The sequence below is a fragment of the Mugil cephalus genome, chromosome 15 (genome assembly GCF_022458985.1).
Source record: "Mugil cephalus isolate CIBA_MC_2020 chromosome 15, CIBA_Mcephalus_1.1, whole genome shotgun sequence".
Classification (NCBI taxonomy): Eukaryota; Metazoa; Chordata; class Actinopteri; order Mugiliformes; family Mugilidae; genus Mugil; species Mugil cephalus.
This window is the reverse complement of record NC_061784.1, coordinates 13,014,961-13,040,348: the sequence shown is the minus strand read 5'-3', so window position 1 is coordinate 13,040,348 and position 25,388 is coordinate 13,014,961. Positions and strand designations below refer to the sequence as shown.

Below are 25,388 nucleotides of genomic sequence, written 5' to 3'. Positions count from 1 at the left end.
GGGGAGGTAGTATTGTAGATGGGATGAGGAGGTCAAGGGGATTCAATTCAATTCAGTTTTATTTATAAAGCGTCAATATCAATACAAATAGTCTCGACATGCTTTATGAAATCCAGCCTGAAACCCGGCCTGAGCATATATGAAGCCGATGGTGGAAAGGAAAAACTCCCTTTTAACAGGAAGAAATCTTGAGCGGCTCATATGGAGAGACCCATCTGCCTAAAACCGGCCGTGTAGAGACAGAAAAGAGATAAGAGAATGGATGGGGTGGGATAAAGGAAGATGTAGGAAGGAAGATGATGGTTCCCTTATGTTCGGATGGAGGAACCCCTCTTTCCTGAAATGAGATTGTAAAAGAGAAGAAAGAACAGAGAGGGATGGTGGGTTTGAGAATTGAGTCAAACAGGCGAGGATGCTTCAGGCATGGACTTGTTTCTGAACCTAATTTATATAAGCATATACATATAACTTATATAACTTAATCTAAGGGATTATCTACAGGTCACACCTCCTCTCTCATTCTGAATGACAATTCCTTCCAGTCGAGCCAGTCTGTCCTGTTTGAAGAGTTAACATGACTCAGCTATGTTCTAGTTGTCTAGTTGTTATTATGATGATTAATGATCGTCTAGCGTCAGCGTTAAGTGTGACAATGAGCCGCGTGAACAATACCAGAAGCTTGTGCTTTGACTCCTGTAAGCTGTTGTAAGCCAGTGACACACCGTATATTGGCGAGAGTCTGGCCAACTCAAATCATGGGCGCCATGTTTGCTACATCGGAGGGAAGATTCTACAGTGTAACCCTATGGGGTGGATGTGCTATGTTGAAATAAATGTCTTATTTTCACCATTAATGTGCCTATAAATGTTACGGCCAATGTCTGACAATATGTAAAAGACCCTCACTTAAATATCCCAGCGTCTACTTACTTTAAATATCTTAAATGAGCCTGTAAAATGCTTTGTAGCCCAACAGCCTCATCAGTCATGGAGCTGTGTTTACCTTCTCCTCAGTCTCCCTCGTTCATCGATTGCAGTTAAAAGTTTCAAATTACTCAGGAAGATCTTATATAATACTCATAAATAGTGAAAATTAAGCTAGTCTTACTGTAATTTAGTATTATCATAAGTATTATCAATATAACATTAGCACGCTAGTCATGGTAACTTCACAGTTGCCGAGACAAAATTACATCTAAGCCTTTAGTCTAATCACATCACATTAATCACATCAGATATTTTGCATCCTTGTCTTGTTGTTATGGCTAACATGCTGACAAACACAAACTGTGCAAGGTCTACATAGTTACACTGCTAGGCAGGCCACCAGATGCCACCATAGCGAGGCTGGTTTTAAGAAAGTTATGAGACCAACTATGATGGAATGTGATACTAATGAGGTTTATTGGATTTGTGCATGAAAATTTTTTTAATTTGACTTCTTGGTTCAGATACCTATGTAATACATCATGCTTTTGTAAAACTTTGTGGTACATGGACCCTGAGAAGAGTAGCTGCCACCTTGGTGCCAGCGTCAAAGAGAGACATACCTCACATAATAGGGTGAAATCAGTTGACATCCAGTTCTTCCTTTTAATCTTCTGTTCCCATAACTTTCTCCGTTTTTGTTCACTGCGGAAACGGTGGAGTTTCCTCCGTGTTTTCCTGATCCCGTGCTGGAGCCATAGCCTGAACACTGTAGCATATTTTAACTTTTAATCCAATTTTATTTTCTGTTATTGCCACTACTCCATGGATGAATATTGGTTATGTGTATCTAACATGGCGCCCATGAAACACGTGATCAGCTCAGAACCAATCAGCATAGAGGGATAGATCAGATGGTCCATTCCCTAGTTGGCCAGACTTTAATATGTGACTGTGGTTTGTGGTGTTTTTCTACCCCCTGGTGGACAAAATGCAACGCCTGCAGCTTTAAATAAAGATTGTGTGATACATGTACAGTACATTTGTATGCATGATAACAGAGCGACAGCAGAGGCTTTGATCCTCCCTCTGTCCAAACCTGCGTCCATGCAGATACCACTTTAGGCACAGTGCTGCTGAAAGTAGGTCACCTGTGTTTTGGCAGCTAATTCGTAATCACTGTTACAGATGTTAAACAAAAGAAAATAGACCCAAAGCATAAATGCTGGCTTAAGGATGTGTTTAGATGAAGTATGAAGTATTTGAGATAAGGCCTAGAAAAGTGCCCCTGAAACTCTTTGTTCAGACTGACTTTAGCCCTGAAGAAGAAACATCATTTCTTCTTCTATTTCAATGGCACCTCTCTATTGTTGTAGAAGGGCGCAACAGAGAAACACAACAAGAATCTGACTCTACCACGACTCAATACCAGGAAAGATGGTAAATTTACCACTCAAATATGTGCATGAAGGCATTCCTTAGAGTTAACTGTGAGATGTAAGCTGGATATTTATAGCTGCAGAGTTGTAAATTCCCGTCTCGTGGTATTTTAAACAATCGTGCAGTGTTTTTTGTTACTTTGTGACCTCTAGTTTTGTGGATCCCACTCATCATGTCAAATCTGAAAACCTAAAAGAGGATTTAAAAATCACAGACCCTGTTTTCATGAGATACTGTGTTTACTATAAATGACCAAGTTATGGATCTTATGCAAACATGATAAGAGCTTTCCATAAAAGGACAGCTCTACAATAAAAATAATAATAATCTTTAGGGACGGTTTGTGGCCTGCATGTCTTTTAATCTCCCAGGCTGAGGGCCAATCTAGTTAGTTGGGAGGAAGGCCGAGGATTTGGGCGCTCTCACAAAAAGAGTGTACTTTGAAATGATTACTGAGAGTAAATGTGTGTCAGTGGGTCACGTTATCAGACCAAATGAATGTCTTCTGGGTAGGATTAGGACGCTGATTTGGCCCATTCATAAAATTAACCGCGTGATTGGACGTTAATAAAAAAAAAGCCAATATTATTACAGCAATGCAGCTTCACTGTGAGGATGAATAATCAAATCCACCCATTGCAACCGTCATTAACTTGGAGCAAATGTGCGCTGAGCCTCCTCTCGTTGCGTGAAATAAGGCGTCGACTTTGATGCGAGACATCGAGACGAGCACGCACGACTTTTGGAGCACTAATCCCGGTTCGTGTTTTCAGCAGCCGCCCCTTGATCATTCTTTTTATCATGAGGAAACAATCATTTAATTTAAGGCCGACTCTCAACAGCAGTAATTGCATTACATCAGCTTAAAACACAATATGGATCCTCTTGTAGAAGAAAACCTAAATCACTCGCCTAATTGGAGGCCATTTGTCCATGATCTACTTTGTCTGTGTGTGTGTGTGTGTGTGTGTGTGTGTGGGGACACAGACACATACATCCTCCCTTGACTTAATGCCAATGAATTTCAGCTGATGGAAACCAAAGCAGGAAGTGAGGCGCCAACAACAGCAGAGAAAGGACACCCAACCCCTCCGGACAGAGCGCCGACTGTCTCATTGGAGAGGATTATTTAGCTCACTTTACCATAAGCATAACGCCAGTATTCATGTATTTAAGTGCGCTTTTATGGTCCTGGTTTCATTGTTTCATGGTTTCATTGTGTAGTTCAGTATATGGGTGGTGGGAAGATGGGAAATATATGTGTTAAATGTCAAAAGCCACACCCTAAATCAAGGGATCATGGGCTAGCGTGTGCGTTTCCCACGCTGCCTGACGTTTTTTTTGATGTGTGAAACGTTGAATTGAACCAAAAGCTGAAACTCTCTGTATAATCCTCCTCAGATTTTGTTCTTGTCACCGTTGGTGAGTCATTTGAGAAATTGTCTCTCTTTCTCCGAGTTTTTCTTTTAAATCTGTGCTAACACACTGTGTTGATTAATTTGTCACGTTCAATCTGTGATGAAAAGTAAACAAATAAATAAATAAATAAATAAAAACAACACAGAGAGCTCGTCTCAACTGACTCAGCGCAGCGTCCCGGAGCAAACAATCACCTTAAAAACAATTGCCACTTAAGCACTTAATAATAACATTCAATCCTGTTATTTTCTTGCTACACGACCGAATGAAAGCAGATGACGCGGCCCTTGTTGTGTCCTAATGTTAAGGGGCCGTGGAAGTGAAGTGAAGTCTCACGGCTGCTTTTGGTTGGAGCTACGCCGGGACGACCACAGCTCATCTAATCACAGCTATTTTGTGCCATAACAATTTCACGTGCCAGACATAATGGCATCGAAGTGCCGCCGATAGCTGCACCCCGCCCTCTGCTTTACACCTGCCTAGTCATTATGATGCAGGAGAGGAATAGAAAGAGGAAGAGCCACCGAGGGCGGGGTGAGGGAGGAAGCTGAGGCTGACTCAGGTACGCGTTGTTTGGCACAGTCTGCGGTGTGCATTGAGACCGCAGCAGGGTGGCCACACCCAGGCTGTGTATGTGTGTGTGTGTGTGCCCCAACACTGTCTGACTGTGACTTCTTCCGCACTGATGTGCTTTTATTTTAAAAAGCGTAACTTTTGCCACGTTTACCACTCCCCTAGGATTTGGAGATTTTTTTAAATGCTGCTGACAGTCACAAAGGCACCCATTGTAAGAAAACACGCCTGATTTCATCCTTTGTGTCCATATACTCCTCACCCAGTACCAAGGTTTCCTCTGATGATGTATGCCCACTAAAATACGCCGCTGTATGTATTCACTTTGCAAAGACTCAGAATCAAGATATCCACAAGCAGCAGAAGTAATAACAGTAGTGGTCAAAATGTGATGGAATGCATTTAGATGAAGTCCGCCCAGAACTGGAGATCACCATGGTAGCCAAGGAAATGGTTACTATGCATGCTGCAGATTGAAAAACAATTGTTTTCACAGTTCCACTTTAGTGTTGGTCCAACCCAACCCAAAAATAAAAAAAAATGTCTCATTTTATTGTTTTCCGGTGCTGTTCATCCTCTGTAATATTTTCTGCACCCACCCCTTTGTTTCCTATTTAAACTGGCAAATGCATGCACACCATACATAAACATCACGTGATATGTTCAGGTATGTCAGTAATGAAGTTTTTTTTTTTGTTGTTGTTGTTGTCTGTTTGTCATCTACACAAGGATTTTCTCTTCTATATGACCTTCCTGCAGAAAATGTGCCACACTTTTTAGCGTGGAGGCAGCCTGGAGTGAAGACGATTAGAAAATCACTGTTAGTAACAAAATGTTACTATGTTGTAACAAAATAAATAAATAAATCTGCACTGTGAAGAAGAAAAAAAGAAGTATATGAACCACCAGAGGGTGGTGACAGTTTAAAGGTCTATGATAACCTGATTCAAGCATGAACATGAATGTTATTTTGAGATTTTTGGATCAACCAAAATAGCCTCATCTCGGAGATAAATAAGACATAAAAAAATCATAATGATATATCATCTGGGGACCACGAATATCTAATTTAACAGGAGTTATTATAATGTATTACTTTACTTGCTAACTGAAAATGCTGGCATCCAAGTGATGATAACTTTAAATAATTCTTGATACAAAACTGTTGTATAACTCATGTTATGCAGTTTTGTTTTTCTCCAAAATGAAAGTAGGTGTGCCTGTACAGCTACAAAGTGCTTTACAATAAAAATAGTGCTTTGACTTCTTTTTTTTTTTAAAAAAAAAGATCTAAAACAAAATCCAAGACAATTAAATATAATTCAAATAGCTACATCAGATATCAGCTGCACCACAAGATAAACTCAAGTCTGAAGAAAAGATTTTCAAGACAATGCATTTGTTTGCTTGATATTCTCAAACAGGGAGTTTCCTGAGCTGCACAAGGTTTGTTTTCCATTAGCGATGCATATATAATTACTGCTATTTTGGATTCATTTAGCTGCAGGAAATTATTTGGATTCCAGTTTAACAAGGTGGGACACAATACAAGAAGCATCTGTGTTGTCAGGCTTTAATGGATGAACAATTGGGTGTCATCTGCGTAGTGTGATATCTTGGCATGACTTGCCCCAGGGTTAGCCTGTATGATGATGAAACAGGCTAAACAAAATTCCATCAGGGAATACCTGACATGCCTCTACATACAGAGGGCCGCAGCCTTTGCTCGTTGTGTTGTGTCGGATGTTGCCTACATCCACTGCTGAGGCCCGTGTGCGGGCTTGTCAGCTGAACAGGTTAAACAGAGAACAAGTAAAGAGTAAAAATCCAGTTGGTGTAGACTGACGAGAGCCTCTCTGGGAGGTATCACTCTCAAACAAATAGAGAGGCACATTAAACGGCGAGTAACTCCCACTCACAGGTAAACAGAAAGAGAACAGGCAAGAATCTACACTCCCAGCGGCAGCCAAACGCGAGCACCGGGCTCATACTTTATTCCCCTTCTGCGGCAGACAGATGGCAAAAAAATGGAAGACAAATGACAAATGATTTCACAGCCAAATGGGGGAGGTTTTGATGAGTGCTGCTTCTCTCCTTGTGTATCCCCCCCCCCCCCCCCCCCCAAAAAAAAAGAACACCAACTGCACTTGTGCACTTGACACAAAATCACAGGCATAACTTGTATCTTAGATTTAGCCCCAAGCAAAAGGTATGTGAGAGGGATCTTGGGACAAATCCCTGTGTAGATTTGCCTCTGAGTGTGTTAGACAGGTGGACAGATTAGCAGAGCACCCACCTCCTCCTCCTCCTCCTCCTCCTCCTCCTCCTCCTTCAGACCCCCCCACAACAACAGTTAGCTGTAGATAAGCCCAGGCTTAGAGTGTCTCCTGGTAGGTCTGAGCCAAATCCAACTCAGGTTTGGACTATCGCTTTTGAGAGAGGCCTGATCCTGCGTAATAAAGGCAGCTCTTTGAGGATTGGGGAAATTGTACCAGAGCTGTCAGTCAAAGAGAGAATCGGCTCACGAGAGAGCCTCTCAAATGCAGGTGAAATACAAATCCAGTGACTTATGTATGTGGCTATATCTATCTATCATCTAGACTCTGTGGATATCTGTTCCTAATATCATGGTTAGAGAAAATAAATGCCACAAACGCAATTAATTCGACTTCTGTTCCATTGGTTGGGTTTGTTTATTATCTTTGTCAGAATGGATCCTTTCAGAACTAGCTAACCAACAATCTTGCGGCCGATCTTTGTCAGTCAGGGAATGTCGGGAATGAAGGAGACTGTAGACGAGCAGGAAGCCGACACAAAACGCCACGGTCTGGTTACGGTGGGGAAATAATCACCCGCAAATCCTCTGGGAGAGCCAAACTGGATTGTCCTCTCGGTGTGAGGGTGTCAAGCGTCACACTGGGTGTTGTGTTATGTTGGCGGCTCCCAGCAAAAAAAAAAAAGATAAAAATAAATAAAATCTTTTTCGAGCCACAGCCCCATTTCAAAGTCTACCTCAGGGTCCAAGAGTAGCCGATGACACACGGTGTGTGTTAATAATCTGTGGGAAACATGGCCTGGCCGCAGAAGCTTGTAGATGAATATCTGTTATGCTCAGAGTTTAAAAGCGGTGCAGCGATGACGACCAAGTGTGACGTGTGTGTGTGTGTGTGTGTGTGTGTGTGTGTGTGTGTGCCACCCTTCAAAGTCAAAAACAAACAGTACTAAAGAGATGTAGTCTAATCGTGCCTCTTTTGACCCTGAGAGGAAACAAAACATAGTTAAAGCCACTTCTTGTTCAAGTGTCGCGGCTTTGTGTGTGGCCTGAGTGAAACAACAGGTGAAACCCTGAGTAAGGACACAGCCTTGAAGCTTAGGGAGCTACAGAAGTATATTGTCACTAAATGTAACATTTATATTTGATCAGCAGACCTGAAAGAGAGCAGCTGAGGGACTGTAAAGGTGACCCGGGGATTTATATTACACAGACCTGAGCTGTCAAACAAGTCCAGACAAGTTCTGAGGAGCAAAACACACACAGACACACAGAGACGCACACAGACTCTGAACCCATGCGCACACTTGTATTTATTTCCTCCAGACACATTGTAGCTGGAAAATATGAGAGATCCAGCAGGTTGCATAATGACACAGTACATTTATGGGTAAATGTGATGTGTCAGGTAGAAAAGCTGAAGATGTGCCCCTTTAAACTAAAGGTTTGTGTCATTTTTTAAATAAACTGGACATCTGCTCACGGGAAAAGCTGAACTGTATATTTAAAGGTTTAATTTTTGTTCACATTTTACTATTTTAAGAGAGATGATTTTCGATAAAAAGTGATAAAATAAGGCAGGTAAGTAGATAGTCAAACTCCGCTTCCCAAAAGTTATTTGCTGGCTCTACAATCCAGTTATGGTTGAGCTGATCACCCTGTGTCAGACTCACCCTGACTCCTGAATGTCACTCACTCTGGGCAGAAGCACAAATATTCACTGTGGTCACATGAGGAAAGGAAGCTTATTGATAGCATGTTTTATTTTGAGATAGATAGATAGATAGATAGATGATGCTGTTACCGCCATGCTATAATCAGTTACTGTCTTCTTTGTGTTTTTTATCATTAGAACCTTAAAGAGGAAATTGGTTACGTTTCTACAGAAAGAGCCGGACTGACAACTAGGACACTGAGGCTTACATAATGTTTTTATTACACTTTATTACTTGTAAGTGCTTTGCTTGAAGTTGTAGTTTATTAAGCTTCTCAGTGCCCTTAATTTCAATGTTTGACGTCGTTTCAGATTGTTGGCCCGACCAATTTGAAGCCATCAGCTCGAGCCATTGGAACTAATAATGTGCAATCTTCCTTTAATCACTTTATTGTATGTATATCACACAGTTATCAATCGATTAGAAGTTAATGAAAAGCCCGAGTCGCTGCCCTACTTCTCTCACGACGTGAACATTAACCACTGACCTTAATTTTGAAAACCCAGACAACAGCATCACTTTCACACCTCACTGTGTTTGTGCAGGAACGCTCGCACTTTAGCGTGTGTGTGTGTGTGTGTGTGTGTGTGTGTGTGTGTGTGTGAGACAGACTCACTACCCCCCTCTCCACTCTCCCTTTATCGTGGGGGAGATTAGGTGGTTAATCCAGTAGATCTCAGAGAAAAAGCCTCTCCTGATGCCACAATGGATTTCACTCAGTCCACTAGAGAGAGGACAGACCTGCAGACTGATACACATCTCGACCTTTGACGAAGCACGACCACGCACACATACACACACACACATGCGAGGCAGACCACCTCAGCAGGGACAGCGTATTGTATTACATACTGTATGTATTTGACGCATGCTATAAATAACCTTATATTGAACTAACATTATAGAAATGTCAATGTCTTTTTTCCATGTCTATGTTATGAAACCTGTTACAGACCACACGTCATATCTTTCACGTTGGTTATATCTGTAAAATATAAGAGTTTCACACAAAATAAGGGCTGTTACAGTGTCTGTAAGAGGTTTTCACTCTCCATAACAGCACATGCACTGCAGGATACTGATTTGCTAACTTATTGATTAACCATTTACAGGAGGATGAGCGTCCTTGTTGCCTTGTCTCATCCTTTAAGTCACTGCTCACTAATGGACTAAATGTCACTGTCTATTATGCAGCACATCCCAACCTTAGACCTTTCTATAGGCAAAGAGTGTCCGCTTTACCAATCAATGCAGCATCATAGTCTTAGTTTGTGCTTTTAGAAATAAATAAATAAATAAACAAATAAGCATGGAATAGTAGCAAAATAAAGACTTTTGCTTTAACAGGGTGCGGTGTCAAAATAATTACCAGCAGTTTGTGAAAGATGGCATGAGATTAATTTAATTTTATTCCCTGAGAAAGCTCCCATTGATTATCCACACCATTTTCTCCACTCCCCCACCCCTCCACTCCCTGCTCTGCTCTTTTCCTGTCATGTTCCCACTACTTTCAACACTCACTTCCCTGTTCCACCCAACAACCTGGGGACTGCCGCCATGTTATTAAATGGAGCTGAATCAAGTAACAAAGAGAGAAATATTGAAGCCGGATATAGAGTAATTTTGACTTCAAAATAAAACGTGAACGTGAGGGAAAGTCTCGGTCGTCAAAGTGGTTAGATATCTATCAAATTATACATTCATATAGCTTTTCCATATCATACTTCTTATAACGAGCCTTTAATTTATCAAATTATTCCAACTTCTCAACTTTAGTGGTATCTTCTTTGTATCAAAACAGTGTATGATAAATAAAATTATCATTTACATGTGAAACTTAGGTGAAACATTAAATACAAATGAGATTACCACTGACCTACTAGTTTTTAGTACACAAAACATTCCAAAACTATTTCATTGGTACTACAAGCAATTTGAAATGGAGATATATTTACAGTGAATAATAACATTTATGATGACTGAACGTTATTAAATATGTTTATGAAACAGTTACAATCAATAACTGAGTTGACCAAAATTAAGCACAACTAAATAAATTATATTTGTGCATTTGATTACTTTCCAGAACCATTTTAGCACATTATACTATAAAAACAAAACAACAATAACAACAAAAAACTCTTGGATGCGCCTTCTGACTGTCCAGCTACAATTGATTTAGTAAACAGTCGTAGCTGGTAGTAATATAATACTAAAGACATATAGATAATTTCATTATATTTTCTGTGTGTTTTCATTTCATGTAAACCAAAGACAAAGAAACAGCGCATGATGCTGCTACCTCCATGCAGTAATAATTTCATTTAAATCCTAAGGAATCTAGACATTAACTGTTTGATATACACTTTCGTTAGTCATAGTCATTATTTGAAAGATAAATATGCACCAACTTGAGACAGTATTCAGTCCCAGTCCCAACACAAGAGATTTATGCAGTTGTAAATTTAATTTCAAATTTATTAAATTAGCATTGTTTATACCATAAGTGTACCCATAATAATAGAATATTTTGTTTTTAAATTGATAAAAAAAATACTATTATTATTATTGAAAATCTAAATTTTCACACCTTATTGATTTTAAAGGGGGGTTTTATTTTGAAGGGCATGGCCGGATGTTCCGTGTGTTCGTCCGTTTGTGTCTTGACGTGGGTTTGGAGGCAGGATGACAGCTGAACGGGTCGTGAAGGTACAGCAGCAGCGGCGGTGCAGTCCGTAACATTAAGAACAGTCATACGCGCGTTTTAAAGAGACGGGCCGACGCATTTCACCGCGAGACGCCTTTTCTCCACCGACCCGCCGTCCGCCTTTGAGTTTCTCTCAGGACGGTAACCTTCAGCCCTGCGGATATTATTGTATTTTTTGGTTCTTTTTCCCACCAGTAGAGAAAAAGATCCGTGTCCGGATGTGCCAGCAGTGTTGGGTTGTTTTTTTTTTTCGCATGGCGTAGGCACCTTTTCTAAAGCAGGACACTGTTGATGTTTGGAGGGTCGACGGAGGCCCTCGGGTCCACAGCTTAACCCCACTAACATAACCTGCACTTCCTGAAATTACCGCTTCGAGGGAAATTATCAACGAAATGATTGTGCAATAGAGGAAGAGAGGCATTGTAACACGTCTCGACTACCTCAGTGTTGTGGCTGTGGAGAAAGATAGAGAGCAATCACCGGGGATAAATACATTTCTGTCTCAGGCTCTACGGCAAGGACGTGTTTTTTATTTTCTTTTTTGTAAAAAAAAAATCTATTTTGTATAAACACAGCCTGCGGGAGCTTTTTTTTTTGCGTGGGCACGGAAATCAGGGAATATCTGGGTCCGCGTTGTGTCTGTGACAGCGTTTGTATGTGAGTGTGAACCCCTGCGATCACCTGGAAAACCTTCACCATGACGGGCAGCACCCCAGCGGACATGGTGAGAGAAAACCTCTATTACCATTCACATCCATTCCTTTCCTCACATGTTTGACTAACTTGGAAAAAGGGCGACAATTGAGGATCTAAGGCTGATACAGCTGGTCTAATCATTTTTTCTATGACAGAAAAATACCTATACATGTTGAGCTGATATAGGTTTGTGGATCTCCAGGACCAAAAAAAGTAATTGAAATTACCCGTCCGTTTTTAGAATAACAATTAGAAATAACTTTATCAATCCCCAAGGGGCAATTAGGGGGGCAAAGGGTGACACATTAAAAGAGCAAGAAAGAAATACACAAAGGTGGTTAGGCAAAAGCAGCAGAATGTGGGCAATGGCAAACCTGCTGCCATTAACAGTATGAGTGGTTTCTGCGCAGGAAATGAGGCAGAAGAGAATCTGTGCCCTAGGTTTTTACTGTACTCTTTACAGTTTCATGTACCCATCGACTCCCATTAGTATGAAACTCCATTAGTGAGCTCTCAGCATTTTAAACCATATTGAAAAATAAGATATAACATAACAAAAGCTTTAATTTGTGTTTTGTTAACTAATAATGTAAAGAACAGTTTTAGGCAGCCATTGACTTCCATCAAAATTGCCTATTACTGCACTCTTGAAACTTTATGGTACTGTAAAGTAATTTAGCAATTAACAAATTTGGGTTTGTGGGTTTCCAGGACTAGAGAACCAAAGTATTTTAACTTAATGAATATATTCACACATATATTCACATTTAATCAACGTTTTATTGTTTTACTTTTTTTCACATTGCTGTTTCATGAAGCCATTGACCCCCTCTAAGAATGAAACTCCATTAGTGAACTGTCAACATTTTAAATCCCAGAAAGACTGAAAAATAACCATAAAATGTCTTTAATTTGGGGTTGGGACTATTTTAAAGTACATGTTACTCTTTAGGAAGCCATTGACTTCCATCAGTGTTAAAGCCCATTAGGACTGCCTTCCATTAGTATAAAACTCCTTTAGTGCTCTAAACATTTTGAGCCATGTAAGACGTAAAAAATATTACTTAATATTAATTAGTCTCAAGCAAGTTTCAAGAGTTGGAACTGTTTTTATACTGGGGGGAAATGATTGGGAGACAGTTGCATTATAGACAAAGTGAATTACTTCATGAAAGAAGGTTTTGACTGTCCCTTAATAGATATTGTTAATTAATGGAGGGCAATGACAAATTGGTAGTCAGAATACCTAAACATTTGTGAAATACACTGTAATGATGTAATGATTAACTCTGATTTGTGGTTATATATGAGCTGACAAGTCAGCAGTGTGGTTCTTAGGGAACAGATGTACATAATTATTGTTTTGGTTAAACTTTATGGATTGAAATCAAACTGGAATTTCCAGGTTGATCATACTCTCGACTCACTCAACACTAGCTTTCCTCTGAAGTGTTTCAGTCATGCGTCTATTAAATCAGTGTTCCATCCTGTCACTGACGTCTCAAGTAAGTGAAGTAATTGCGAATTGCCTCAACTCTGCTGCAACCCCCCGTACGTCATACCTACTAGGGAAGTCCTGATCAAGTTGTCTTCTCCTTGTGTTTTTTGGCAGCTTTGTCGCTAGGCAATAAAGAGGAATGAGACACAACAGGGACACGGTTTTGGTTTACGGCAGACCTAAAGTGATTAACTGCAAGAGACAGGTCTTGGCCGAAGCCCGATGCTGAGCCGATCTGATCATTTTAAAAATGCCTGGATCGGCCCGCGATGCCGATCTGGACGTCCCTAATACCCACTGATGTTGTTGTTCTTTAAACTGAAGCAAACTATGACCTCCACTCTGCGGTCATCATCACCTGACTCAACAGGAATGTCAGTACCCTTTCAATCACGGCCCTCGTAACACATGTAGAATTGTTTTACACAAGCTCGGTGATGTGGTGTTTATGATGAGCTCTCATTGTAAAGATTTACGTCAGCCCCTCGTGGCTAAGCAATTCCGCAAATTAAAAGGTGTATGAAGTGCATTTAGTTGGGTTTGCTCAAGCTCGTAATATTTCCCCCTCCGTCTGGCTGCTTTACGTCTATGCTTTGCTGCTAGTTTCACCGTAGCTCTAAGAATACCTCCAGGTCTATGTATAGAGAGGATAAACCACGTAATGTCCTCCCCTCCACGTAGAGATCAGCTGTCCCAGCTGTGCCTGTGCTCCTGCCCGTCCAAGTTCAGCTGATCCCCTGAGCAGCAGGTCCGCTGTGTCGTCAGGATGTAGGGATAATGCCGTGAGGAAGTTAGATTGTGCTACGCTGGAGCCAAAGCGTCTAAATAAAGCACATCGCAAGGAATTCCAGCGGATTACGGATGTAGTCATGAGGTCAGCTTTTCATTTTATGGCCTGTAATGACCAGAAACTTGAGAACATTCATAAAAGGTCTTGTGTTATGGTTCTACTGTATGTCATAGCTTTGTGAGTCATCTCTTGGTTGGCCAATATGGTTTTTTTCCAGCCATATTGTAATTTGTTAGACAATTGCTGGCATTACTTTTAAAATTATAAAAGCACTAAAAGGAGCAACCCATGGTTTTCAGTATTGGGAAGGCCAGACCACAATCAGACCCCAAACTTCACAACTCTTAACTTATTTGACACTTTTTGGTCCAAATTGTCGGTGTGGCTGCTTTTTGTTAAAAAAAAAGACTATTGTTCACTAACTTGGCAAACCGCAGCTTTTATATCTCATTTCAGCTTCCAGCATGCCATGGCATGCGTTATGATGCTCCAGTAGCTTTCAGGCTCAACCGGACTTCTGAAGGAGCTGGTTTCATATCTATTGATGTAGGCTAACAAGGCCTCAGAGCTTTGCGTGTTTTTTTTTTTACCCGATTAGTTGAAAAGTGAGTACAATCGCAGGCCGTCTGCAGAAGTTTCTTTGAGCAACAAACTGCATCCCTGCCAACCGGTTTCTAGCAGAGTCTTGACTTGTGCTCCAAGAAATTCCCAATGAGGGAAGTATCGCATTATTATTGCACCGTTTATCGGAAGGGTTGGGCACCAGGTTCATGTCTTTGTAATATGTTTTTCAGCGGCCTGTGTTCGGACCTCGTTTTTAAATGGGTTTTATTCATTCCAGGGCGGTCGGCCCCCGGGCTCACGTTGTTAACATGCCTGCAGCGGAAACATAAAGGTCAAATTCTGCACATCACTAAGACGTCTCAGGTTTTCTAATCTTCAGAACAATTGCTTCCCTTTTGTGGCGGAGCTCAATCCATACATCAAATTGGCTCCTTGCACTCCCAGAGGAAATTTCGGGGAAATATCAGCTATCAGCGTTTAACGGATCCCGTGTGGCTGAAATCGGCAGCAGATGCACATACTCCCTTTTGCCCCCCCCCACCCCCCCCACCCCTCCCCAGCTCTCTTTTTTCAGCCTATGGAAGAAGCAAGTGTACACACACATACTTATAAAGGCTGTATAGAGTGGGTGTGGGAGTGGGAGGAGAGGAGGTTGCTGGTGCCAAACACTGTGGGTGAATGAATCAGAGGGAAAGAACAGGAGAAGGAATAGTCGTGCCTCTTGAGAATGGAGGATGGGATTCTTTTTTTCCCCCCCCATCTTCCAATGGAGAAAAAGGAGGAGGGGCAGGAATGATAAAAGGACTGTGAAGGACGGAGAGCGGGGGCAAATTACCTCGCTCCGGGTGGACCTCAAAAGTGCTGACGGGGTCGAAACGGTCCCCATGGCAACAGTGGGACGCTTGGATCTGGTTTTAGGTCTGGATGCCCGTGTGGGTTAGCGGCGGGGTATGTGCAGGTATGTGTGTTGTAACAACAAGAGACGAGCAGGAGGAGGAGGAGGAGGAGAATGAAGTGCCTCGGTTCAGATAAGCCCTGATGGATGAGTACACGGCAGACGAGACAGAGTCCCACGGAGCAAGGAGGAAATTTCAAACATCGCCGCCTTCAATATGTCCCAACATAGCAGACAAGCGCATGAAGAGGGAAAGGCTGTTTCTCTCTGTCAGACAGAGCATCAAGGAAAATCAAAAAATAAAGGAAATTAAGTGATCCCACATGAAGAACGTCACTATTTGCAGTTTTATTCACATTAAACTGAATATTTTGACCAAACTTTAGTAATTTTTCAATGAGATTAACCTTCAATCAGTTTAAAAAGGATCCTCAGTTGCAGCTCTAGCTCGAAAACCAATCACAGCTTTGGGTTAAGATCAACAACTGTACGCAACACGACAAACATTAAATTACCGGCTCCTCCAGGCCCCCACGAGCTGCTTGTTTAGCTTTTTTTAATTAACCTAGCCGCGCGGCTTCTCCTCCCGGCCCGATTTGGTTTTCGCTAACAGAAACAAATGTAACCCAGATAGGAGATTGTGTGGAAGAAAATAAAGGCTGCTAGCACACATACTCACTCACACACACACTCACTCACACACACACTCACACACACACACTCGGTGGGTAGCATTCAGACACCCCGTCATTTGCGCTGCGGCGAGAACATGCTAATTTGTGTCGGAGGTGGCAATCGCACGCCTGAGTCAAGCGGACCGGGAGGGACGACGGAGCCGTTTTTAACCCCTCGGACGCCAGCTTGGCACGGTTCAGATTTTTCCATCTGACGTCGTCCGAGAATATAAACGTTGGTAATAAAAGCGGCTGTTTATTAGTTGCCATAAATATCTGGACTTTGTACTTTGTTATTTGGAAACAAGAAAAAAAAAATTGACATTTGGATTACTGATTAATCCGTCAGTAATTCACTTGGCTCACTGATTAATCATTCAGTCTGTAAAATGTTATTTGGAAATTCCTGGGGCTAAAGATAATGTCTTGGCCGATCGCTGTTGTAAAAAGGCCACCGGCGAAGGCGGGAAACTAGATGGAAAAAATTAAATAAACCATTATTTAAAGCAATTGTAATTTTGTGTTATTGATTAATCGACAAAAATCTTTCAGGTTAATGTGTAATTCTTTTTCTTTAGTTGCGCGTTTTAGCAAATTTTTACATCTGTGGATTTTTTTTTTTTTTTTTTTGTCGACTGTATCAGTGTTTGTGGCTAAAATCAGCTCAACTTTGTGTGTGGCTTAGAAAGGAGTTCATAGTTCACTCCTACTTTGACCCCCCCCCCCCCTCCCCGGGGCTACGCAGAAACACACACACAGCAGGAAGTTAAAGGTTAGGGGTCAGAGGTCAGGTGTGTGGTCGCGGATGAAGGGACAATGGGCGAGGAATCCGGACGCTCCCCGTGTCCCCTGATCTAGCAGAGCTCAGCGCGCACGGCACGGACGCGCCGGAGACGGAGAGGGGACGACGGGCCGCCTCCGCCCTGAGACGGTGATTTGATTGACGCGTTCGGGGAGGACGCCACGAGTCCCGACGGGGCCCTCTGGTCTGATGAAGCGAATGTGTGCGCTACCGATGCCATGTGCTGCCGGTCTGAGTCACAGATCGGGATTACATCATCCGGCCCCGGCGCAGCAGTTGATGTATTGACTCTGACACTGTCACATGGAGGCCTCGCGGAGCCATGGAAAGTTGCGACGGCAGCTCTGAAGGTGCACGAGCCGTGATCCGTTCGTATCAGTTTCAAGCGCGTCGGGAAAAGACGCTGACGGAGCGGAGAGTACAGCAGCTGAAATATCTGATCTGCTCACCGGTACCTTCGTAGACATTAAAGCCACATTCTGTCCCTTTGTTACCATTTATTTTTTTATTGTTTGTCTGTGATTGCCTTTTTTTTAATTTTTTCACTCACAGTTACTGGTGTCGGCGGAGCTTTACGTCAATGTATATGTCCGGCAGGGATCCGGGATTGTGTAAAGTTAATTCAATCGTATTGATGCAACGCCAACAGGACGTTCTGTCGAGGACCGCTCGTCCATCGATCGCTTATGTAACGGTTTTGGTGCTTGTGTTTGTCTTCGTTGTGGCATGTGTCCGCGCACGTGCGTCCTATGTGTCGTCCTTTACGAGGAGAGCTGCGCCGCCGACGCGTTTGCCGTCGCGTACCTGTCGACCCTGTATAGACTCTCCTTGGGGCTGTTTTCATTTCGGGAAGACGCACGCATGCAGTGCATAATTACGCGCAAGCTACGACGTATATGTAACCTGAATAGTTTAAGCTAACAAAGGTGAGTGGTTGAAGGATGAGTGGCACTGGTAGCAGCTGTTGGGGGGGAGTCGACGTCGTCCACATAGTCATGCAGTTTGTTTGCAACAACACGGAGAAAGGACATGTTTAGATTCCACTATTGTGTCCGTTGTTAAAGGTGTTGATGGTGAAATGCTGTAGGTCACATAATTAATCGGTTGTGGGACGGAGGTATTTGTTCTCTGCTTTGGTTGAAACGTGCCCCATAATGAAACCCAAATAGTGACTTCCCAGACTCATATTTAGATAAGATAAGCGTCTGGCTACAGCAGACTACAGCTGACGCATTACAGTAAACACTCACTCCTCAACATACTGGTTCCACAAAGCCAAAACACCAACAGTGGAAGATGACGGTCACTTGTTTTGCAGAATAGTTTTGTCCTTGTCGTCCAGATGCTATCTCATCCACATGTAGACGTCTATTTTTTAAAATTAAAACTTTTACGTTAATTTTGATTCTTGTCGCAGATAATCAAGTTATGGTTTGAGTTTTGTTTTGCCCGCGATAATTCAAGCCAAGTACGGATTCCTGAAAGTAAAAACCTTTAATAACCGTCCAGATGAAACCTTGGATTGGGTTTCTTCACTCGCCGCTCTGCCTTGAAAGAGAAACTCCACGTCTTTTGTTGTGGGTTTGCATTTCTGATCAGCCCGGCCAAAAAGACTGAATAGTTCGGCGAATGACCCAGAGGATTTCGAAGGAAAGAAAAAAAGTCAGTGTGTGTGCGCGTTGGGCTAAGGACTTATTCGGATAGAAAATCCCCCTCTTTTCAGCGGTCGGCGTTGGCAGGTATGGCTTTAGCTCTGGGCTGAGGAATGCGCCGAACTACTTCGACGTTTTTCGGGGAGCACCGGCTTAAAGGGGAAACTTCTGGTCTGTGCATCAGCAGCTTTTTTTTTGCCTTTAATGTCTGCGTCGTTCTAGTGACAGAATGCACCTTGTCCTCATGGTGCTCATTAGCGATGCGTAAGAATCTGGCAAAACGCCTACGGCCGTTCGCGCTGGACACTGAACGCCTCAGGACAGAAGCAGAGTGAAGCTTTTATGCCAAATGTTACAGTGGGAGCATGACATAAACGAGTAGGTGTGAGTGTGAATAACACGACAAAGAACGCCTGCAGCCATTTCTTAAGAGTGTGTGTGTGTTTTTTTTGTCCATCAGTTTATGTGATGTGCACATTTACATAGAGAAACTGGGCACAACCTGTTTTTCCTGTTAAGTGTGACTTGCTGTCGCACACCCACGCCGGTTCACTTTTCGCTCCGCGTCCCTGAGAGCTCTTTTAATGTGCTGCCGGGACTTAGACGCACTTAGCCTACGCCGGCGCGAGACATTTATACTTGTACACACTTTAACACTCCGTAAAAACCTACCCTACCCTAATGCTAGTGGTCGCTGGGCCTTTTCTGCCGCCCGGGTTAATTTCTGTTTCAACTTCCTGCTTCACTTTCAACAATGACGACTGAAACTCTTGGCAAGTCATAAGACATAAGTGTCTGTGTCTCCAAACCTCCTCAGTTAACCGTACCGATTCTTTAACGAGCCAAAACAATTGATTTGAAAATTGCGGAGCTGGAGAAGCAGCCGGAAACACCAAGCGGACCAATCACAGCTTTTGTGGTCTGAAGCTAATACGCTGCATGGCGCTAGGGTCTGTGTTGGTTCTGTACTTATGGTGCGAGTTCGGAGTCGTACTTTTCAACCTGAAGTTGGATCTTCTGCTCAGAAAGTCGTAGAATCCTCTCTACCCCCCCGAGTTGGGTTACCAAGATGGCCGCCCCCGTGTGTAACAGTAATTAGAAGCTCCTGTAATTTTCCGTTTATTAGCGCTTCTGATTAGTTTTTGTTGCATTTAATCGGTCGCACAGACAGTATTTTTTGACATGCATATGCTGAAATGCTGTTACAGTGTAATTTAAGTTTGTCATGTGTTAAGTGGGAACTACAAACCCATGTCGAGATAATGATAACTAAAAATAATAGCCTGGAAAAACCAAAACAGTGCGACACATCATTGTGGCAAACTGTGATTCATGGTGTATTTTTTTTTTCTATATTTAAATTAAACAGTTAAAACTTTTGAATATTTTTTTTTTTTTTTATAAATTTCTGCCCGGTCTTCTGACTTCAGTGACTGGAAGGCAGATAACAGCTCTGACTTCCGAGGAAAACGGAACACACCATTAACATGGAAGTCTAAACTGGCTGTGAGCTCCGTCTAAAAGCCACTGTTTGCACGTAGCGTTGTTGTCCATCTTCTCTTGGCAGTGTCTGTGTAATACTGCTTTTTTTTTATTTTCCACCAAGACGCCACAAACACCGTTCTGGCGAAGAGACACACACGCATGAACGTGAACTCCTCTACGAGTCATCAAATCCTCCCAGAAACCCTGATGCAATGACAGGAACCTGGTTCCTTCCACCTTTGTTTCTAAATGGCACAAAATGGTCTAAACAAGCAACGGAAATTAAATTGACGATCTCAGCGGGTTCAAAGTGAGAAGGGGGAAGAGAAACTTGGGCTTAGAAAAAAGGGTGACAGAGTAATGCCGAAAAAGGAAGAGGAGCAGCCACGCAAAACTTCATTATAATTAGAAAGTCCTGTTTAAACAAAAAAAAACATGAAGTTTCGTCCTCCTGTGTAATTTCTCGGAGCAGACACGAGTCACTCTGAAGCTTTTTGACTCCCTTAAAATCATTTGCTTCTAATGGAAATTCAATCACGCGCAGGTATGCATGCGTGGAGAAGCTCAAAGGTCCTAATAGAGTTTAGGGCGGTTTGGGGACTTTACGCGAAGGTGTGGAAGTCTGCTTTCCCTGCTTACGATTTAAATAAATGTAAAACAAAAGCAGCGACACGGAGAAACACACCCTGCGTTTCCCTGTGTGTCTGGACGCTGAATAGGAAGAGAGCGGCGATGAGTGAGCGCATGCCTGTGTGTAGGAGAAAGAGTGAATGGGGAGGGTGGTGTTTGACTAGCTCAATAAAAGGAGCCTTTCAGCTGCACTGGAAACAATTTCCAGCTGAGGGGACATTTATATTAAAGCTCTGCCTCGCCAGCTCCGGCTGCGCGAGGGCGTCCCCTGTCTCTTGATACCTTTTTTCGGGGACAGGCCTCCGTTTCTAGATCAGCGCTTAAATCTGTCCTGATGTCTGAACGGCGTGTGCCGGGGCAGCCAGTCAGACAGACAATGCTTTGTGCTGGGGGGGGAATTAGAGGGTCAGTGTTGAGTCTGTTCGGGTCCCAGACGTGGTAGACGTGAGCCGCGCGGCAGTCATCCAAAGGTCAAGCCTCGCGCGCCGGTTGTTCCGCCAGGATCCTCACACGCAGGCCTTCAACGGCGACTTTTACTCAGATGTCAGTCAGAGAATTCCCTTTTCGTGTTTCCCCAGCGTAAATACTCCCGGCGAGAGCTTACGCGCGAAACCAAAACTGGCTCAGGAGCTTTGTCTGTCTTCAAAGGCGGTGACGTTCCCCGTAATCGGTTCATCTTTTACATTTTGAGATTAATTGCAAACAAAACTCCTACGGCAGGGCGTGACGTTCGGCCTAATCCGAGTTTGTCTTTGCAACGGTCGCACCGGTAATCCTGCTCATTTTTCACGTCTCGCTCTTTTTAAATCCCTCCGCGCAACTTCACCGCCGTTTCTTTCTCCTGCCTTCGCGTCGAACACGCCTCCTGTTTATTAATCCTACAGCGGGTAACGATCGGAGCGCCGCCGCCTCCGCCGCCGGCTCACGTTGGACAGGATGTAACGGTATATTCGTGACCTGCAACGGCTGTCACGGTGAGAGATGGAACGGGAACGCGATCCGCCTCTTTTCGCGTCTTCTTTTGATTTTAGGATGCCTGCACACACACACACACACACACACACACACACACACACACACACACACACGCACACACACACACACACACACACACACACACACACACACACGAGACACGATGCTGAGCAGCAGCAGGTCGCGCAAGGGTTAAAGCCAGAGCTCACAGAGGAGGGTTTTGTGTCTCTCGGTGAACACAGAGAGCATGGAGAGAGGGTATATTTGGCCTTCACGCTGTCCTGCACAAATTTGTCATTGCATGTTGAATGCTATGGAGGACTCTGACTATGAATATCTCTAATGATCCCGGCAGGGGTTGCGCGTCTGTGTGTGCGTGTGCGCGTGTTGTTTTCTGAGTGAGCGAGCAGTAATGAAGCAATGGACCTTGGACGGGAATGATCGAGGGCTTTTCAACTATTTTTTCTCCGTCTCTCGGTTTCTGGTAATGAGGAACAATGGTTTTATCTGAGGGGAAGCAGCAGAACTTTGACTCACACAGGGGACATCAGAAAATCGGGCTGTAGTTGAGTTTAATTACACATTTCTGTGAAGTGGCTCCTCGGTGCCAGAGATCATTTGGCTAAATATACGGTTACGGCGGCGTTCGCCAGCTCTTAAATCAGTACTCTAGGCTAGTGGCTTTTTTGAATGCTCGAAGGCTTGCGGGTGAGCGAAGCTGGCACATTTTGGCTAAGTTTAGCCGGCTTCCATTTAGCTTGGCACGGGCTCCTGCGTCAGCTGATCTCAGTACAGTTACAGTTCGGAGCGCAGCGCGGTTTCGGAGCTCGCAACGACCGCGGAGGCTCAGAGGGGCAACAATCGTGTTTAATTTTTAATCTAAAGGTCACGGCGCTGTATAAACAGCGGAGCCGCGGTGCGCTCCGTTCTCAATCGGCCTCACTCATGAATGTGTAACCTCGGGGGTGTGGGGAGGGAGGGTACGCGCAAACAGGCATCTTCATTTTTGATCACGTAACGGAGCACAGCTACACCCCCCCCCCCAAACGGCGCTCCTCTGCCGTCATCCGTTCTCAGTGAAACAATGTTTGTCGAGGATCTTGATTGCAACCCTCCCCCCACCGCCGTCGCCACTGCCCTGTTCCTTCCTGTTGTTGCCTCTTGTGTAACTGTACGTCTTCGCCGTTGAAGCCCTTTTTCCTGTTGTGCACGACAGGAGCGTTGCCACCGGCTGGAGGCTCTAAGAAGACGTCTGTGAAAAAAAAAAAAAAAAACGAAAGGATGCAACACTTATTATATGTCGCTGCGTTGCCTAATTTCTTTGGAGAAATGCAGCATTGGCTTGTGAAACCGCTCCAGCCGTAGTTTTGTGTCGCAAAACGGACGCATCATGATGTAAATGAAATAATTGGACGCAACGGCGGATCCAACGCAACGACGCCACAAGTGATCGTGGACGTGCACATTCCAGCGGCACTGCAGGCGCCCGCGCAGATAACATTCACTGCAGCTTCCTTTACTGCAGGGCTGTTTCATTAGATAACATTAAATTATACGGGGCTGCATGGTAATGCCTCCGTCCCCTCTGTAATCTCTAATGAGCCGCCTCTTTGCAGGAACCTTTTGCAGCGGCCTGCTGCGCGCCAGCAGAACAAGGCCCGGCCTCAGTTTATTGTTTTCGCTGTGAGTTTCGTTTGCGAAATCACAATGCTTTCTACGCCTACTATTTGCATTCGTTTCCGTGCCGAGAAAACGCAGCGCGTACGCAGCACTCCTGGCCCCCGTCCAGTGCCATCTGGTAAACTCCGGCGCAGAGGGCATTCGAGCTCGCCAGCTATCTGTATTTGCCCATTTCCCTCGCAGACATACACATGTACACTCACATTTCCTCTCCCGACGCACACACACACACACACACACACACACACACACACACACACTCGGCATCACGTGAGTTGTGACTGCGGGGCAGAGCTCGTTTCTGAAGGAGAAAAGAAAATGCGGCGTTGTGGACATAACTGCCGTCTCGCAGCCGACTCCCCTCTCCGCTCTGATGTCTCTCACGCGTGACATCAGCGCTCGCCCTTTAAATTAGCCGCCGGTACTTTAGTAGCGACGCGCACTCTTGATTTTGGCATGAAAATGCTATTTTTAACCGTCTGTCGCCGGAGGGATCCCGACAGAAAAGACTCATGTGACGAGGGAAGAATCTCTTTCAGTACATTTTGTTTTACTCGTTTTAATTCTCCAAATTCTCACAAGTTGGGATGAGCATTTTTGAGAGCGATAGGCAGCTTTGCTTTGTAAATGAGCTCCCGTGTAAAATCAATTTACCTGTGAGTAATAAAAAAAAAAAAAAAAAAAAAAAAAAGGCTGACGGACGCACGGGGAAAAGCTTGTGCATGAAAAGGACGAGCTGAAAGGTTACAAATGAAGCTAATCCTGACTACAAGGCACCGCTGGGAAGACCACCTAGGAAAGAGGATGGGGGGGGTGGGCAGAGGTCACAGCAGAGTATGGAGTTCACCCGGTGAAGGAGGGTGGAAGGGAGGGGAAACCAACAGGGGGATGCTTTACATGACTCCAGGGTTTTCACATAGCGGGGGGGTGGGGGGCGGGGAGGAAAACACGGGGGTAGGAAGTCACATTGGTGAGACACCCTGGGATGGAAGTGAAGGGGAGCGAGGGGAGGAGGGGCGAGCGGGCCGGACCGCCGCAGAGCAAATGGTAGAACAGGAGACGTAAAGGACAGGAGGGTTGTTTTTGTTTCCTTTTTGTTTCTTTCCACTGTTATCGTGAGCGATCATCAACCCTCTGTGTGGTCCCTTCAAACCAGCGGCGTGCCGACATGTGGCTCGTCGGCCTTTTTTTTTGGTTTTCACAGTGACTGAGCGAGGTTAAAAACATAACGCTCACCAACAGCCTGGATTTGTTAAACCGATACCTCTCACAAAATGTTTAAAACTGCTTCTAACAAACATTTGTTTGGGTCGGGGGTGGGAGTGATTACAGAATCCAATTTAACAAACAAGGATCCCAAACTGAAGGAGAGACTAAGTAGGGACCTACTATATGTGTCCTATATTAAACTAATGTAAAGATACTTTATTATTATCATTTTGCATTCAATATTACTGAAATATGTTGAATTTAGGTTAATGTGTATTTAAATTTAAATTTGTGGGGGAAATTAAAAAGAAATATATACAAAAAATGTCTAATCAACCAAAGATTTTGCGACCTCCCTGTTGAAGACCTATGGGATAAGATTTATGTTTTTTTTAAAGTGGCCAGTTGTGGGGCATAAAACAATAGAAAAAAGAAGCTTTTTACCCAACTTTATTGACAACACTGAAAAAAAAAAAGCTTTTTCATGTTATTTTACCACCCCTTTCTATCCGATTCTCTCCAGCCATGTCTCTTCCAAGTGAAACCCTTTTTTTCATTCTTAATGGGTGTAACACTAGTTTCCGTTTAACGTAGCCGTTGTGCTCTCCGTGCTTTGTCTGCCGCCTCAGTCTGAGATGCGTACAGGTGTCCGGGGTACATCGTGAATCAGCGCATCGTTCGTTTGACGGCAGCATTCATTTTGTGAAATGCTGCAAACGAAGGAGCAGCCCGACCCACCTCGTGAGAAGGCACAAGCGTTTGTAGTGGTTCCAGGTGGCCACGCT

The 25,388-nt window shown here is 43.7% G+C and overlaps 1 protein-coding gene across 1 annotated transcript in view; it reads left to right on the top strand.

Annotated features, from left to right (window-relative positions):
- Window positions 1-11,017: 11,017 nt before the first annotated feature.
- The window catches only part of ubl3a (ubiquitin-like 3a), a 31,123-nt gene continuing 16,752 nt past the window's right edge, over window positions 11,018-25,388 (top strand). Inside the window, exon 1 of the mRNA XM_047606302.1 lies at window positions 11,018-11,777. Within this exon, the coding sequence (XP_047462258.1) occupies window positions 11,751-11,777 (27 nt within the window). The 5' untranslated portion in view covers window positions 11,018-11,750. The remainder of the gene's footprint in view (window positions 11,778-25,388) is intronic.